Source organism: Saccopteryx bilineata, chromosome 3 (genome assembly GCF_036850765.1).
Source record: "Saccopteryx bilineata isolate mSacBil1 chromosome 3, mSacBil1_pri_phased_curated, whole genome shotgun sequence".
NCBI classification, from domain to species: Eukaryota; Metazoa; Chordata; class Mammalia; order Chiroptera; family Emballonuridae; genus Saccopteryx; species Saccopteryx bilineata.
This window is the reverse complement of record NC_089492.1, coordinates 215,225,113-215,243,318: the sequence shown is the minus strand read 5'-3', so window position 1 is coordinate 215,243,318 and position 18,206 is coordinate 215,225,113. Positions and strand designations below refer to the sequence as shown.

The 18,206-nt window shown below is 37.1% G+C and overlaps 1 protein-coding gene across 1 annotated transcript; it reads left to right on the top strand.

Moving 5' to 3' along the window:
• Positions 1-804: 804 nt before the first annotated feature.
• Positions 805-17,667, top strand: RPF1 (ribosome production factor 1 homolog). The gene is made up of 9 exons (XM_066268786.1): positions 805-1,054; positions 2,463-2,519; positions 4,599-4,679; positions 12,014-12,109; positions 12,895-13,048; positions 15,425-15,507; positions 15,909-16,090; positions 16,277-16,403; positions 17,434-17,667. The coding sequence occupies exons 1-9, from the start codon at positions 839-841 to the stop codon at positions 17,473-17,475; spliced, it is 1,038 nt and encodes a 345-aa protein (XP_066124883.1). The 5' UTR covers positions 805-838; the 3' UTR covers positions 17,476-17,667.
• Positions 17,668-18,206: the final 539 nt, after the last annotated feature.

The following is an 18,206-nucleotide window of genomic DNA, read 5'->3' as shown; positions in this document are numbered from 1 at the left end:
ACATTGTCATTTCCCCCCCTCCTTTGCTTTGTCTCCCTTCAAGACTATTCTCAAAAGAAAAGTTTGAGTGAGGCTTTTTAAATGTAAGTCAGGTCATGTAATTCTTTTCCTGATCTCCTCCATGAGATCTGCATCTCAAATAAAATAAAAACCAAAGTCTTTACAAAACCCAACACAATCTGTCACTCCTAACCTCTTCCCCCACTCGCCTTTCTCATCTGACTCCTGGCCTCCATGGTGTTTCCCAAACAAGCCAGGCTTGCCACTGACCAAGCGCCTTGGAGCAGTGTGTTTCCTTTGCCTGGACAGCTTTTCTCAGATTAGCAGCTCCCCACCCCTCATAATTGCATAAGATAGTTTACTCTATTATCTCCTTCAAATATTTGCTGAACGTAAATTTCAACAAAGCCGAAATGATTTCCTATTTAAAAGCTGTACCATGTCCTTCTACTCTGACATCTTCTTTTATTCAGTTTTATTTTTTTTGATACCGTGTGTTACTTAACAGCTCACCACACTATTTGTGAGCTCATTTTAGGTCTCTAGTAGAGTGTAAACTCCCTACGGCAAAGATTTTGCCCCAATGTTTTGAGGGCTCGGCACATAGAAAACACTCAATAAAGAATTGCACTAACTCAACATCTTATGTCCATAGAGCTGGGCAACCCTCTTAACTTTGCTCAAATCTAAGTTTCAGCACCGTCTTAAACCGCGAAAGCTCTCGCTGCATTTACTTTTTTTTTCCTCTAACAACTTTCCGCCCCCGGAAGTAAAAGCCGAAGAGGGTGAGAGGAAGGAGCTACTTCCGGTTCCGTACACTCGCTAGGGAGCCAACACCATGGAGAAGACCGGCGGCAGAAGAAAGAAAGGCCTGAAACGCAAGGGCGCCACCGAAGAACCTCAGGAGGCTGCAGCCGTTGAAGATGGGGCGACGGAAAGCGGAGTCCAACCCCCGAAAAGGTCTGCCTTTCCTCCAGGCTTCAGCATTTCGGAGATTAAAAACAAACAGCGGCGACATTTAATGTTCACGCGGTGGAAACAGCAGCAGCGGAAGGTATGAGAGGGATGGAGGCGGCAGGGCGCATGTGCAGCATCCGCACGTGAGGTGGGGGCGTGGGTAGTGGTGTTGCACATGCGTGGTCACCCCTGCCTGGGGTCCCGGTTGCGGCGATCAACCCCAAGGGTTAGGCGTCGTAGGTTTTGATTCCCTTCTCCTGCCTTTTGCCTGAGCGTCTGGGATTCCCTTTCTTACCAGCTACTTGCTACTAGGGTCCTTGGCTGAGAATTTAAACAAGAGGTCCTTCTCTCCTGACTTAGGAAGCAAAAGTCTCCCTCTCCGCTTGGTCCCTTCTAGCTGTGGTTGGTTGGTAATTCCTAGAATCTAATGCAGGCAGTACATAAATTCAAAGTGATGCTTCTCTGATTCTTGCAGCAACTCTCACGAAATTAGTACTGTCGTTCCTAGTAATTGTATTTGTTTATTTGGGTTTTTTTTTTTTTACAGCGTTCTCCTCATACTGTTCTGGAAGGTAAACGAGTATGGGGAGATGAAGCCGAAAGTCACAGTGCTCATTTGTGATTAAGTTGCAATTAGAAGCAAGCGTTTGCTTATCAGTGTCAAAGTTCGCATACATAATACTGTATTTATGTACCTGCTTCCTCTTACTAAACTTTTTGAGGCCCTGGACTGAGTTTTCCTCCTTTTAAGTGCAAACGTCCTATTGGAGTACACAGAAGGAGTATCTAACCCATTCTGCTGTGCGAGTATGGGAGAAGGGTGTCCTAGAAGACTTCGTGAGACCTGATTAGGTTGAGGGTTAATGAACGCTGGGGTGGGGGTGGTGTTTTCAATTGTGTGTCAAGCATTCTGTTCAGAAATCTACAGAAGAGACATATTCACGGGTCAAACAATCTTAACCCACCTTGCAAGTTTTTAATAATTTTACTGGTATATTTTGATTATAAAATATATGGATAGCTAGTGATGCTTTTATTGGAAGCAACCTGAACCATAAAATCTCACATTCCCATTTATTTTTAGTATTTTCCCAGGGAAACTACCTGCATAACCATGATTTTCTTTAGGATGCAACTTGTTAGGAATGTAGGAAGAACACAGCAAAAATTTGTTTAGCTATACATTATGCACTTTCACTTGAGATTTTACAGTAAAAGATCAAGTTAGTGGAATTTTAAATATTCAAAAATGGCCGATTTAGACTTTTTTTGGAGAAGCAACTAGATCTTTGTTGCAGAAGTCTTATTGATTGACCAGCTCATTTGTTTTATCTTAACTTAGGTATGAAAATCTATATCAGCATTTTAATTTTAATGCATTTTGAAGATTACTCTGTAAATATTAGCAAATTGCTAAGTATAGCATTAATAATTTGTAGTTTCAGTATGTGTTTGTGATATAACTAATAATTTCTCAATATTGTTCTTTTTTTAAAACCCTTTAGGAAAAGTTGGCAGCTAAGAAAACACTTAAAAAAGAGAGAGAGGCTCTTGGTGATAAGGTAAACAAAATTTTTAGCCATCTTTCTATCTCATATTAAAGAGTGCTTCCTGATATTTTTGTTGAATGACTTTTAAAATTTATTATAATTCAGATCTATATAAAAAATGTAACAAACCCTGTTGTACACTTTTCAAGCTTAAGTAATAATGCATTAGTCAATAATGTTCAAAGCCTTTGTGGCTCCTGATTGCTTTTTTCCTCCAAAGATAACCAGTCATGAAATTGCTGTTTATTATTTCCAGGAACTTGATTATCTTTACGATGTATGTTTTTCTTCCAAAAGAAACACAATGTTTTGCATGTTTTAAAAATTTCACATAAATGGTATGTATACTTTGACTTGCTTACTTTACTCAACTTCATATGTGTTTGAGAGGCAGAGACACATCTCGTTGACTTTGGGAATGGAGGAAGCTCCCTAAATTAGGCCTAGAGCCGGAGCTCTTGTGATTTGAAGCAAAGGCAAAGATGTCAGCAGGCAAGGACAGACTCTCTTCTGTTACAGGGTTGGGTGTGTAAGAATGAGAGCTGATAATAGGATATGAATCTGTGAAGACTGAAAATGGGGAATGAAAGGAAGATAAGATTTGGATGGATTATGGCTAAGAAGAAAGCCGAGATAATGTATCAACAGAGCATTTGCCTATTTTTGTGGCATTGATCAGCAGTGAAATCTTTCTGTTGAGGATTTTTTTTTTAAGATTTTATTTATTGATTTTAAGGAGAGGAGAGAAAGGTGGTAGGGGAGTAGCAGGAAGCATCAGCTCTTAGTAGTTGCTTCCTGTATGTGAAGCAGCTTGACCCAGCAGGCCCAGGGTTTCGAACAGTGACCTCAGCATTCCAGGTTGATGCTTTATCCACTGCGCCACCTCAGGTCAGACCTGTTGAGGATTTTAAAAAGAACTAAATACTTCCACATTTTTGCACAGCTAAGTTATTTTCATTTAGTTTTATGACATTTATAGTTAGTTCTAGGTTATAATTTATACTTGCATTTAAAAATTTTAAAAAACATAACTCTTCCCCCTTCCATTTTTTAAAATGAGATACCAATTAAGGATAAGTGTTTTTGAAGAAGGGGAAAATACAGATTATAAATGAAACACTCTGCTTTTTCATGCATTCTCTTAAATAACATGGTTAGGTTAAATAACATGCAATTGCCAATATTAGACTATTTTGACATGCAAATTCTATCAAGCAATGTTAGTCTCTTTTTGGCTCTCAATCAGTCAGTTACAGCAAATTAATATGCTGATCATTGTTCTGTTTTTTGTACTGAAAGATGACTTCCTAGAACTACTTCTTTCAAAAAATTATTTAAAACTTAAGATGTTTGATAGTGTAATAAAAAATAAAATGCTAAATAGTTTGCCAGTTCACATTTCATCTCTTCTAGTGTACATATATTTTGAATTCGTTTTAGTTTATGCTTACAATTCTGTGCTTCTGCTCCTTAACCATTTTATTTACAGTTTTTGCTCTAAGCTGCATGTGCATGATTTATGATTCCAACAGTATCCCACTATGTTGAAGTGCCACAGTAGTTATTACCTTGTTTTTGGACATTTGCCCTATTTACTGTTTATTTCTATTAACAATAGTGATACTGCATCTTTCTTTGTATAAACTGTTCCCCCCTTTCATACCTTACCATAAATCCCCCAAACTAGTTCAGCAGATAGAAACAGATTCATAGCTTTTGTTATATATTTCTAAATAACTTTTTGAAAGTATTGGGGTGAAGCTACATGTATATGTGATTAAATTTTTTCCATTTTGTTTGATACTTTGATTCTTAATGTATAATTATTTTGATCTCAGTTTCTTCTCCTACGTTTGCCTGGTTTTAAGCCATTTCATCCAATGTTGGCAATTCTTTTAGTATGTGTGTGTTTCTGCTCAGAGAGTTTAAAAGCCTTTTAATCAATATTGTTAGAATTGATATAGCAGTGGGTTGAAGTGAGAAACAGATTGAATTTTTGGATTGTTGGCAAATTTGTTATTCTTCCCAACTGCAATGCAAAACTTTCTATGTAAAATGCTTCTGCAACTTTATCTGTTTTATTTTATTTAGGCTCCACCAAAGCCTATACCCAAGACCATTGACAACCAGCGAGTTTATGATGAAACTACAGTAGACCCTAATGATGAAGAGGTAACGTTAGAAGTCTTAAATAAATTTGGATTCCACACTCGATAAATTATCTGTATGTTGATGCTTCATTTAAAGTATTGGCTGGTGAATTTGTATAATGGGTTGGATTTGTATAATGGACTGACTCAGCTATCATGTTGGTATTTGATCTTATTTGCTAGAGATTGTTTAATAAGTAAATTTCCCAGTAATGCTATAGAAAAAGGCAGTGATTTATTTTCTAAAAATGTTTTACATTTTATGCCTAGGAAAACTTTTTCTCATTTTATCTCTTGTATAGTATTTCCTTTTAATATATTATTTTAAAAGTATTTCTTTATACTGTAGAACCTGTTTGTAGTACCTGTTTAACATTTTGTACTTAAGGATAATAATTTTTTGTGTGTGTCCTCATAAAACTCTTGGTTTCAAAATAATCTACTTTTCACATTTCCCCTTTAAATAGTTTGAAACAGTACAGTTGGAGAATAAGGTTTTTTAAATGTTGTATTATTTTGTAAGTTTTTGCACAGAGAACTTGTTTTTGTTATGTTGTTCGCTTTCAGATAATGCTTTTTGTCGCCGTTCTTTCACCTGTCTCCTGGTATAGTCATTCATTCATTCAGTCTTCCACCAGATGTTTACTGATTGTGTACTGTGTATTGGAATTTGTTTTAGAGACTTAGGATCCATTAGTGCACAGTACACTCTCCTGCATAAACACACAAAATTTCTGCCTACCCAGAGCTTACATTCTAGGAGGAGAATCAAACAAGGAACATAAAATAAATAATCGTATGTTAGCCAGTGATAGGTTACTAGAGTTAACAAATAGGGTAAAGGATATTCAGGACTCCTTGGAGTAGAGTTTGCAGTTTCATATGTATAGGAATTTATATGTGTGTATACATTTTATTTATATTGACAATTTCAGGCTTAATAGCAATATAGGAGTTCATATATATCCTTCACCCTGATATTCTAAATTTTAAATTGTACCACCATACTGGTGCAGGACATGACACCAATGGAGGATAAGACACTCAGACAACTTAATTGATAGAGGAAGGAGAATTTATTAGCAGCCGGTGGAGCACATAGGGCTAGTAGCACCGAAGCGTGAACTCCCCAAAGTTATATTTCTTACATATTGTATACCCCTTATAGTGTCCTTGCAAGAGGCACGTGATTCCTTTGTCTGAGGTCATGACTCAAAGTGGGGTGGGGGAGTTTCCATGGGGCAGCAAGGGGGAGGGGTTGCCGGACACCTGGTTCTGTTTATTTACAGATCCTGTTTTTCTTGTGGGTGTTGTAAGAGTCTTCAGGAGATCAGTTAGAAATCTATAGGATGTAAGTAATCTTTAACTAGCTTAGTCAGTCATTCCTGTAGGTCCCTTCTGCATTCATCTGGTTTCTCCCCTCTGACTCCCCTTTTTAAGATTCTAGAAATTACTTTTTTGTGCTGGATTCTCACATTTTTTTTTTTTTTTCAGAGACAGAGTCAGAGAGAGGGATAGACAGGGACAGACAGGAACGGAAGGATAAGAAGCATCAATCATTAGTTTTTCATTGCACATTGCAACACCTTAGTTGTTCATTGATTGCTTTCTCATATGTGCCTTTACCTCGGACCTTCAGCAGACCGAGTAACCCCTTGCTCGAGCCAGTGACCTTGGGTCCAAGCTGGTGAGCTTTTGCTCAAACCAGATGAGCCCGCGCTCAAGCTGGCAACCTCAGGGTCTTGAACCTGGGTCCTCAGCATCCCAGTCCAGCACTCTATCCACTGTGCCACTGCCTGGTCAGGCGGATTCTCACATTTTTTGTCTAACTCCTCTGGGCTTTCTTGATAGTAGTGGGTAAAGTATATATGGGCCGTAATTTGTTGCTGTACTGTGGCTTTTATCGTGCTCTTTAAGCTGTTTGTTAACAGTGGCAGCAAACATGGACCCAACAGGCAGATTCCCAGGAGTAATAAAACTACTCCTATTAAAGTTTTAAACCCACTAAAGACTGAGAACCATCCCCTTAAAAGGCTATTGAGGTCCCATCCTTGCCAAACTTGCACAAGCACACATGCCAATCTTGTCATCTTTTTAACAAGGTCCTCAACTGCCTGGCCCTGGTCATCTATCTGCAGGCAGTAATTGGTGAGATTGAATTTTCCATACACTCCTCCTTCTGCTGCTAATAGTCTAGCGCTAACCTGTTTTGGTAGATGGTATTTCTCATCTGAGGTTGCTGATGTGCAAGGAAGGTTAGGGCTCTCCTAGTCTTATTGGTAATGATTCCTAAGACTGCCTGCAGTTGAATAATCTGGTTTAATGTGTAAATGGGGGTACGGTATCCCCAAGATCCATCCTTTACCCAAGTGGCAGGTCTGTAATATTGGATTATCCATTTTGGGGGCCACTCATCATCTTTCCAGTCTCCTATCTGGAGTTCTCTTTTCACTCATTGTAAGGGCTGTGGGTCTGGGTAACCACGTAGTTCTTCTATTTTCAGAGGCAAGAGGAAGAAAGATGGTTTTATTATACCAATTATACAGCTCTCTTCCCAATTCCTGGGAAGGTGGATATAGGTCCTGTTTCCGCAGATGCGGAAGGAGAATTTAGTAGTAGCCGGCAGAGCACATGGGACTAGTAGCACCAAAGCGTGAACTCCCCAAAGTTAAGACTTTTTACATCTTATATACTTTTTATAGTGTCCATGCAAGAGGCACGTGATTCCTTTGTCTGAGGTTCTATGTGCACCTCATGACTAAATGTGGGGCAGGGGAGTTTTGGCAGGGCAGCAAGGGGGAGGGGTTGCCGGACCCCTGGTTCTATTTATTTACAGATCCTGTTTCTCTTGTGAATATTATTGTAAGAGTCTCCAGGAGATGAGTTAGAAATCTACAGGATGTGGATAATCTTTCACTGGCTGAGGCCGTCATTCCTGCTGGCCCCTTCTGCATTCTTCGGGTTTCTCCCTCTCAGTACTTTGCTTTCATTTATATTCTTTCTGAAATGCTTACAAGTTAGTGGTAGACATGAAGTCTCTTCACTCCTATATACTTTTAGTATGTTTTACCTATAAACAAGTATATTTTTTAAATAAGCACAGTGTACAGTTATTAAAATCAGACAAGTAACATTGATATACAATATTATCTAATCTATACAGCTTATTCAGATGTCACCAGCTGTCCCAGTGATGTCATTTTTAGCAAAAGAAAAAGCCAAGCTCATGCAATTTCATACCACTATAATGATTCTTTAACCTTCATTAATTTGGAACAGTTCCTCAGACATTCTTTGCTTTTAATAACATTAACATTTCTGAAGAGTACAGACCAGATTTTCTTGTAGAATGTCACTGAAAATAAATAAGTTGGAGGTTTGTTCATGGTTATATTCAGTTTATGCACTTTGACAGAAATAGTACAGATGTGATGTTCTTTTCGGTGCCTCTTACCAGGACTCACATACTGTTGCTTTTCCCATTACTGGTATGTTAACTTTTAGTTACCTGGCATAGCATTTTATGCCAGGTTTCTCCCATTTAAGCTACTATATTTCCCTTTGTTTATAATTAATAAGTTTTTTAGGGGGGGGGACATATTTTGAGAATCTATAAATAAATGTTAATCTTCAAACTTTCACTTAAGATTTTGCAATTACAAATTTTTTCCAGTCTGGAAGATGTGAAATTTGTATCTATGTAGTTCTAATTTGTTTATCTTGTTATAAATGAGGTTTGAACATCTTTTCTTTGTAATAAATTATTTGTTCATGTCTCTTGCCCATTTTTCTGTTGGCTTGGGTTGCAATTTCATATACAGTGGTCACAGGAGGCTTCTTTGAGATGACCTTAGAATGGTATGAAGAATTAGCCATCTTTAGGTAAAAAGTACTCCAGGATGGGTGACTCCCGGCTCAAGCCAGCCATCGCAGGGTTCACACTGGTGATGAGTTTCAGAATGGTGATGTTGGTACTCTGAGTCAGTGCTCTATCCATTGTGCCACCGCCAGTCAGGCAGTTCTATATACTTTCTTAGCCTTTCATAATTGTTTATCTTCGTGATAAGATTCCCCACCACTATCCTCATATCCCACTCCTCAGGAGTGTTCTCTTTCTGGATTTCTGATCCTTCATAAAAAATTTTAAATTGCATTAAGCAGATTGGTTTAGGGAGATCCATAAATACTGCTTTATTAGGTCTTTAAATACTGAAATTGGATTTCAGTGAATTTCATAATTTTCTTCATAATAAGTTTTACACATAAATCTTGTTAGAGCTCTTTAATAGTGATCTTTTAACTAGTAGTTTTCTAAATTCATGTCTAATAATTTGTAGGAATAGTGCTTTTATGTTTAGATATATCATTTCTTCAAATAAGTGTTCTTACTTTCAAACCATTAAGTTTCTTTTAATTTTTTTCCTTTTATGCTGAATAGAACCTCCAGCATGTCCAATAAATAGAAAAAGCATTGGTGGCATCCTGATTGTAAAAAGAATACTTCTTTCTATTCTAATGTATCATCATTAATATTTGTGTTAAGGATATCTTCTTATGAATTAATGAAGTTGTTTTGTTATGTTGCTGGGTTTTATCAAAAATGGATATAGAATGTTATCAGATGCTTCTGCAAATATTGAGGTTATGTACTTTTTCTGCCTATAATGAGATGAATATACATGTTTTTCCCTTTATTGCACTAGTGTAGTAAGTGAAATATTTTATAATATTAAACCTAAACATGTTTGCATTCTTCAGGTAAATCTAGCTTATTTATGGTGTTTTGTATTTTTTATACATTATTTTGTTTTTTAATCCTTTGCTTAGAAATGTATATCTATCTTCATGAGTGATACTGCAATACTATCCTCTTTTCATTCCTATATTCCTATTATTTGTTTGGGCTTTCAACCAGAGATGTATCTATTTTTGTATCTCTTTTGTTGTTTTCAAATTACTTTTTTCCTTAAGCTTCCCTGTTGAATCTTGGTATACCATTTGTTTATTTCCTTCTATCCTCTGATTGTATTTTTATTTATTTGATTTTTTTATCCTGTTTTCTAATATTTCAACCAATTTGTGTCTTTGAATTTAAAGTGTCAGACATACTTTGGTTGGATATTGCTTTTTTATTCACTCTGACAGGTAATACTTAATGTTAGTTATTGATGTAGATTTACATCTGCCAGTTAACTTTTTTTCACATCTTATATCTTTATTTTTTATTCTTCCTTCTTACTGCATCCTTTATTAAACAAATATTTTTAGTATGCTATTTTTATTCTTCGTGGTCTTTTAAGCTGTGTGTGTGTAGGGGGGGTTGTTTTAGGAAGTATAGCATGCACCATTATTACACTCTACTGACACAATTCTGGTAAAATACAGCAAATTTGGCAACAGGATAGCTTTATTTCCTCCACTGTTTGTGCTGTGATCATCATATATACTATTTCTGTTTATGTTGTAAACTCTATTGTGATTTGTGCTCAATACAGTTTTTTTTAAGTAATTAAAAGGGTACACACACACTCTTATGTGTTTACCTTCATATTTACCATTTCTTCTTTCCTTACTCTGAGTTTAAGTCGTCTAGTTTGGAAGCAAGCATAACAGCTAATTATCTCCATTTTTATCTATCTGAAAATGTGCTTATTTTACCTTCACTTTTGAAAGATGGTTTTTTAGGATATAGAATTCTTGGTTGACATTTTTTCCCTTTCAGCACTTTGAATATATGCTATTATATTTTGACCTTTATTATTTCTGATGAGAAATCAGCCATTAATCATCAATCCCCTCTACAGGATTTACTTTTCTCTTCAAAGTGTTCTCTGATTTAGCTTTTAGCAGTTTGACTCTGATGTGTTCTTTTCATCCTGTTTGGTGTTTGTTGAGCTTGGAGAGCCATGTTAGTGTTTCATCGTTTTTAGGGTGTTTTCAGCCATTATTCCTTCAAATATTTTTTATCTGCCCATTTCACTCCTCTTTTTGGTACTTTCTAACACTGTCCTTCAAGTTTCTCCTGCTTTGCTCCTTTTTCTGTGATTTGATTTCTGTATTCTTCAGATTAGATATTAATCTTTTTTTTTAGTTCATTGATTTTTCTGCCATCTCAGATCTGTTAAATCTATATATCTATTTAATTCCTTGAATATATTTATTATAGCTTTGAAATGTTTGCTAAATTCAACATTGGGCCCACTCATCATTGATTTTTATTGACTGCTTTTTTCTGATTATAGGTCATACTTTCCTGTTTCTTTGTATATCTCTGACGTTGGTTGAAAACTGGACATATTTTTTTTTTTTTTTTGCAGTAACTCTGGATTGTCTACTTCTCTTTCCCTTCCTCTTCCCCCTCTCTCTCTTCCATTTTCACAGCCAGTGGCTCAGTTGGTCCAAGCGTTTGCCCCAGTCAGGGGTTGTTGGGTAGATCCCGATCAGGGCCAATAAGGGAGTTTATCCATCTCCCATCTACTTTAAAAAAAAAAAGGTTATTAGGTTTTGTGTTGTTTTTTTAGTAACTTGTATAGAGTTAAAATGTGAAATCTGTGTACCTGACAGTTACAATGTGTCTCTACCCAGTTTTATTATTTTTAAATTGACTCTAAGGATTTCCCGATTGTGTGGTCAGCCAATGATTTGAACAGAAGTTAAGATACCTAGAGCCACTATGACATACATACATAGCTTCTGCCAACTAAACTGTGTCTGGGTTAAGGAATGTTTCAAGGTTGCAGGAGTTCTCAAGTCTCCCTTGCCTATCATTGTATGCTGGATTCTCTGGTGTCTTCCGTGTGTAGTTTAGCCATCAGCCAGGAATCTGTGGAGAGACTATGTCAGCCTTTCTATGGCTCTTTCACATCCAGAGTTATTTAAATTCATAGCTTCTTTAAATTTCCACACCTATCCTGAAGTGGGCCTGTAATTTTGGACTGGCAAAGCTGAGGTTTTCACACACACACACATACATACACACTCCTGTCCTGAATTGAGCCCAGCCTTCTGGATTCAAGATTTTTGGTTTTTGCCTACCATCAGACCTAAAGTTGTTAAGTTCCTGTTTTCACTGACCAAGTTGCCATAGGAAGGAATAGCTCTAGAATGTTCCTGATACTTTTGGCTATGGCTGTAGCTATTTTCAAGAATAAACATTTGTTTGTGCACTGAAATTGTTTTTGACAATTGTTTTCCATTTTTTATACTTGTATTTTACAGAGAGGAAATTACCCAACTTCTTTATGCTGTCTTTTCTATCAGCTAGGTAGTCACTATCATAGAATCATTCGAGAACTATTTTTAAATTTTTGGTTCAGTAGAGTATTTGATATAAAATTCTCGTTTTTCTGTTCTTAGGTTGCTTATGATGAAGCTACAGATGAATTTGCTTCTTATTTCAACAGACAAACTTCTCCCAAGATTCTCATTACAACATCAGATAGACCTCATGGGGTAATAAAAATTGATAGTTTTTGAATCCCTAATATTCTTTTTATTTGTGTGTTTTAGAGACAGAGAAACATTGATTTGTTGTTTCTCTTATTTATGCATTCATTGGTTGATTCTTGTTGATTCTTGTGTGTGCCCTGACCAGGTATTGAACCCACCAAGTTGGTATATCAGAATGATGTTCTAACCAACAAAGTTACCCAGCCAGGGTCCTAATTTTCTCTTATTACTTAGACTATTTAAATTGGTTATTTGGTGGTTGCCTTAGATAATGCCTGTGAATGAGCTAAATAAAATGTAATATTGATGATACAGTGCAGGTTCACTAAGCATGGTTCTTCAGGGTAGTTTCTCAACCTCAGCACTATAAACATTTTGGGCTGTATAATTTTTTGTTATGGGGTTGTCGTGCTCATTATAGGATGGTTAGCAGCATCCCTGGCCTCCATCCACTCGATAGCACCAGTACCAGCTACCCCCACCCTATCATAATCACCAGAAATGTTTCCAGGCATTCCTAAAGATCCCCTTCTGGAACAGAATCCACCCCCCATTGAGAACCACTGCTCTAAGATGATCAGCCTTTTTTAAAGGATGAAGACTGTACTTTCAGGGATCATTTCAACAGTTTGTTAAAGGATGCAACACTGGTCATATTTCATTCTTTTCCTAACCTTGCTCTCTATTAATAACATTATTTTATAATATTCATTATACTTTTCCTGATAAATATATATCATGTAAGACTTTTTTTTTCACTTGAGGATTTTTGTTATTTTGTTTTGCAGAGAACAGTACGACTCTGTGAACAGCTCTCCACAGTTATACCAAACTCACATGTTTATTACAGAAGAGGACTGGCTTTGAAAAAAATTATTCCACAGTGCATCTCAAGAGATTTCACAGATCTGATCGTTATTAATGAAGATCGCAAAACACCAAGTATCCTTTGTTTTTTAAGGACAGGCTCATATTTTGCATGGTTTGTGTTCAAGATTAGCAGTAACAAACATTTTTGTGCAGTATAGGTACTTAGGAATTAATATGTTTGGATCTTGTAGTTGGCTTCTGACACAAACTACATTTAGTAGGAATGTTCTAGAAGAGATTCAAGCCTTGATTTAGGTTGCAAGAAATCACCCATTAACTCTGTTAACCCCCTTAAGATTTAATTAATTTTTCAGTGTGCAAATGATACATAAATATCAAAATACTGTGAGTCAGCAAGTTGAACTTGTGGTGAATCTTTGAAAAGAGAATTCAAGCATTTACTGATAATCTGCTATGTGGTCGGCACTAGTGTCAAAAACAGATCTTTCAAGAGCTAATGAATTAGATAATAAGAAAGGCATTTTCATGACTATAACCCAGATAAGTGACAGGTGCTATATAGTGAGTTGAGAACAGATTTAGAGCTTAATTTTGAGCACATAAAAAGAGCTGTCATTTGAAGTGGGCCTTAATGTTTGAGCAAACTAGTGCAGGTATTTGAAAACATGAGTCAAGAAACAACAGAACATGCTAAGTTTTATGTGAGGGTGTGTAAGAGATTGTATCAGTGCCTACCAGTTAGGAAACAGCATGGTGAGACAGTAAGGGGAGGCAGGTTAGAAAGAGTTTGGAGCCACATTATGAGTGCCACAACTGTTTTATTCTGTACATGAACCTATGAGAGTGCCTTGAAATTAATTATAGCTGTCAAGAAGCAAGATATCTTTTTTTTCACATAGCATCTAGAAAACTGGTACAGACGGTGACACAGCTAAGTCCTATAGCTTGTCACTTGGTTTTATAACCAAAGCCTAAGTCCAGACTTGATTTACAGTCTGTATTAGAAGATGTACTTGAAATAGTAAAGATGTCAGACCAACCAAGATACTGTTTTAATAGTCTAGGTCAGTATTTTTCAACTGGCAATCCACCAGAAATTCTGTGCTAGTCCATGAAAGAGTTAATCACCCTGAAATTATATGGAAGATTAAAACACTGATCTAGGTGGGAAATCTCAAGGATGTCAACTAAGACAGTAACAGTAAGGGAGAACAGATGTAGAAGTGAGGCACATAAAACAATAAAATTTGATGGGAGAGCAGGAATGAACAGTAGGAGTGTTGATCATTATAAAAAGGTGATGATGCCTGACCAGGCAGTGGTGCAGTGGATAGAGCGTCGGACTGGGATGCGGAAGGGCCCAGGTTTGAGACTCCGGGGTTGCCAGCTTGAGCGTGGGCTCATCTGGCTTGAGCAGAAAGCTCACTAGCATGGACCCAAGGTCACTGGCTCGAGCAAGGGGTTGGTTGCTCAGTCTGCTGAAGGCCCGCGGTCAAGGCACATATGAGAAAGCAATCAATGAACAACTACAGTGTTGCAACGAAAAACTGATGATTGATGCTTCTCATCTCTCTGTTCCTGTCTGTCTGCCCCTATATATCCTTCTATCTGACTCTCTCTGTTCCTATAAAAAAAAAAATGATGTTTTGTAAAACTAATGTACAAATATTTGAAAACTGATTCTGATCTTTTAAGGTTTAATATTTCAAAGAATCAAGTTGTGATATAGACTAATAATCTATTTTGCTGATTCCAGGACTTTTAAAGTCCCTGTGCTGCTAACTCTGCTGGGTAGGTAGGTGTCTGTTTCATTCTAGTTTAGAGATTTTAGCACTATTCTGTTCATGGCAGACAGATAGTAAATAGTTACTAATTAGTTGGTTATAATTTGTGGTACAGTAACCCCAAAAATAAGAGCTTATCTCTCTCTTTTTTTTAAAAAATAAGAGCTTATCTCTTGAGAAACACTATAACCTTGATTTCAAGAAGAAAGCTTAGGAGTGTCTGGTCTTGTGGGATGATATTCAAAACTGATACCATATCCTAACCTTAAAAACATAAAAGTGTTATTTTTAGGGTTATAAGGCCTTTAATGTGGAGATAAACTTAAATTTTATCTACAATGCAAGAAACTTTAGAATCCCTTCCTGTCTTAACCATTCCTGTTAGTGGACATTAACTAGATATTTCACTTAGTTTGTTGAATACTCAAACACCTTACTGAAAGTAATAATGAACTATTATATTGTGAAAAGAGAAAAGGTAGGACAATAAGTTAATCCATTTTCCTGAAATATTTTGGTGGATGTATGCATCTTTGAGTTAGAGGTATGGTAAGAAAATTTCCATTAATCCAGAGGAATACATGGATGTTACCTATTCACCTTGCTACAGACTTTAGGAACTTTTGGGCATAGAGGACCAATTATTTAAACAGTTCAAGGTTTAAATTATTCGAGTTCACTATGTTCTTAGCTCTATGAACAGATGGATTAATTCTGAGTCACTTGCCAAATGGACCAACTGCTCACTTTAAAATGAGCAGTGTTCGTCTGCGTAAAGAAATTAAGGTAAGTTTTATGCATTCCTTGATTGGCATTGGTCTCATAGTGTATTTGCTGAAGTAGATGCTGTAATAGACCTGATTTTAATAATGGCATTTGCTCTTCTGATTAAAGCTATTGTTTTATCTGACTACTTACAGTTTTCTTGTGAGACGATCGTAATTGAGTTATAGCATGCAGGCAACAATAGCCTTCATTACTCTGAAATGTTACCTTCCTAGAACTTTAGTGCATTCACAGCGTATTAAAATACTTTTAGAACGTCTTGACAGGTTTGGTAAGCCATCTGTGCTTGTCATTAAGATAAATTTTTTAAATTTGTCATGTAAATTATAAAACTTAAAATTGCAATGATAAAGTTTTGCTAATTAACCTAATTCACTGTTATATTTTCATGATTTTTCTAGAGAAGAGGCAAGGACCCCACAGAGCACATACCTGAAATAATTCTTAATAATTTTACAACACGGCTGGGTCATTCTGTTGGACGGATGTTGGCATCTCTCTTTCCCCATAATCCTCAGTTTATTGGAAGGCAGGTTGCCACGTTCCACAATCAACGCGATTATATCTTCTTCAGGTTTCACAGGTGAGGAAGATACCTTAAGTCCTTGGACTTGAATTATGAAATACTCTTTCAGTATAAACTTGTTTTCTAAGGTATTATAACAGGTATTATAGATGACAACTTGTCTCTTGAACCCTGTCATAACATTAAATAACAGTTGGGTTTATGCAGACTTAATTTCCTCAACTGTTTTCTTTTCCTTTGAAGATACATATTCAAGAGTGAAAAGAAAGTGGGAATTCAAGAACTTGGACCACGCTTTACTTTAAAATTAAGATCTCTTCAGAAAGGAACCTTTGATTCTAAATATGGAGAATATGAATGGGTTCATAAGGTATGTGCTTAATTCTTGAAAAACCATTTAGATGATTTTAAGTATGGGATGAGAAGAGAACTATGTACTTTTTAAGTTTTGGGTTTTTATACCTTAAGTTACGCTTATGAATCTCTTCCCTCGTGAGCTAGAAAGACCCATTCTCTAATGTGGTATTTGGGTTTGGTGTAATCCTGGTTCATTTGAAGTATCCTAAAGGTCATTGGTTTTCAGACTAAGACCAGAATCATCACTAGAAACTTTATTAAGAAGGGCAAGTGCTGGGCCACAGACCTGCTGAAATGGGTCTAGCATTGTTTATAAGCCTTGTTACCCTAATTCTGGTGCATGCTTAAGAACTATTGCTATACAGGTTTTGTAGACGTTTGGAAAGTATTGTAATAACCTATACGTGAAAACTTCATTTTAAACGTTTTTTCTATCTAGAAAGCAGTATTTCACTTAAGTGTGATATATTTACTTTAAAATGGTATATATTTTACACATTCATTTATTGGAACTCTTTAACTTCCAACACCTTATATTGGACTGAAAGCCTGATACTTCAGAGAGGTGTTTTTTTTTCCACCATTATTTTCAGTTTTTTTTGTTTTGTTTTTTTCATTTTTTTTCTCAAGCTGGAAACAGGGAGACAGTCAGACAGACTCCCGCATGCTCCCGACCGGGATCTACCCGGCACGCCCACCAGGGGCGATGCTCTGCCCACCAGGGGGCGATGCTCTGCCCATCCTGGGCGTCGCCATGTTGCGACCAGAGCCACTCTAGCGCCTGGGGCAGAGGCCAAGGAGCCATCCCCAGCGCCCGGGCCATCTTTGCTCCAATGGAGCCTTGGCTGCGGGAGGGGAAGAGAGAGAGAGGAAGGCGCGGCGGAGGGGTGGAGAAGCAAATGGGCACTTCTCCTATGTGCCCTGGCCGGGAATCAAACCCGGGTCCTCCACACGCTAGGCCGACGCTCTACCGCTGAGTATTTTCAGTTTTTAAGCAGTGTTACCGATTATTTATTATAAACTTTTTACCCCCTAACTTTCAGCCCCGAGAAATGGATACAAGTAGAAGAAAATTCCATTTATAAAGTACTGAAGGAATAATACTGAACCCTACTGAACAAGCCTATCTTGAATGTATAACAGAAGAATTCCAAATGGCATTTACTGATTTCACGTATCTTCCTTCATGTCTGGACAAATTACCAGTTGCCACGAATTAAGAACTACCACTTGCTGTTTCTGTAAGATATACAAATAAAAGTCATTTTGGGTAAGAATTTAAGAAGTTGTAATTTAGATTTTCTGAAATTTAATTTTTATTTCTGGTAGCTGAATAATTAAATTTCCCATATGCACTTCCATGGAACATGTGGGCTAGAGAAAACTACAGTGCTTGGTAGATGAGTATATCCAACTGACTGGTTTTCTACCAGACTAATCTTGGGTCTGGCACATAGTTTTTAATTGTTTTCTGAATGACTGAGGCCAGGTGTTTGGGATGTTTTAACATTTCCTTAAGTCTTTCAGAAGGTTTTTTTGTGCGCCAGAGACAAAGGACAGATACAGACAGGGAGAGATGAGAAGCATCAGTTCTTCGTTGTGGCTCCTTAGTTGTTCATAGATTACTTTCTCATATGTGCCTTGACGGGGTGGGGAGCTACAGCAGAGTGAGCGACCTTGGGCTCAAGTCAGTGACCATGGGGTCATGTCTATGATCCCACACTCAAGCTGGTGAGCTCTTGCTCAAGCCAGCGACCTTGGGGTTTCAACTGGGATCTCTGCAACCCAGTCCAGCACTTTATCCATTGCACCACTG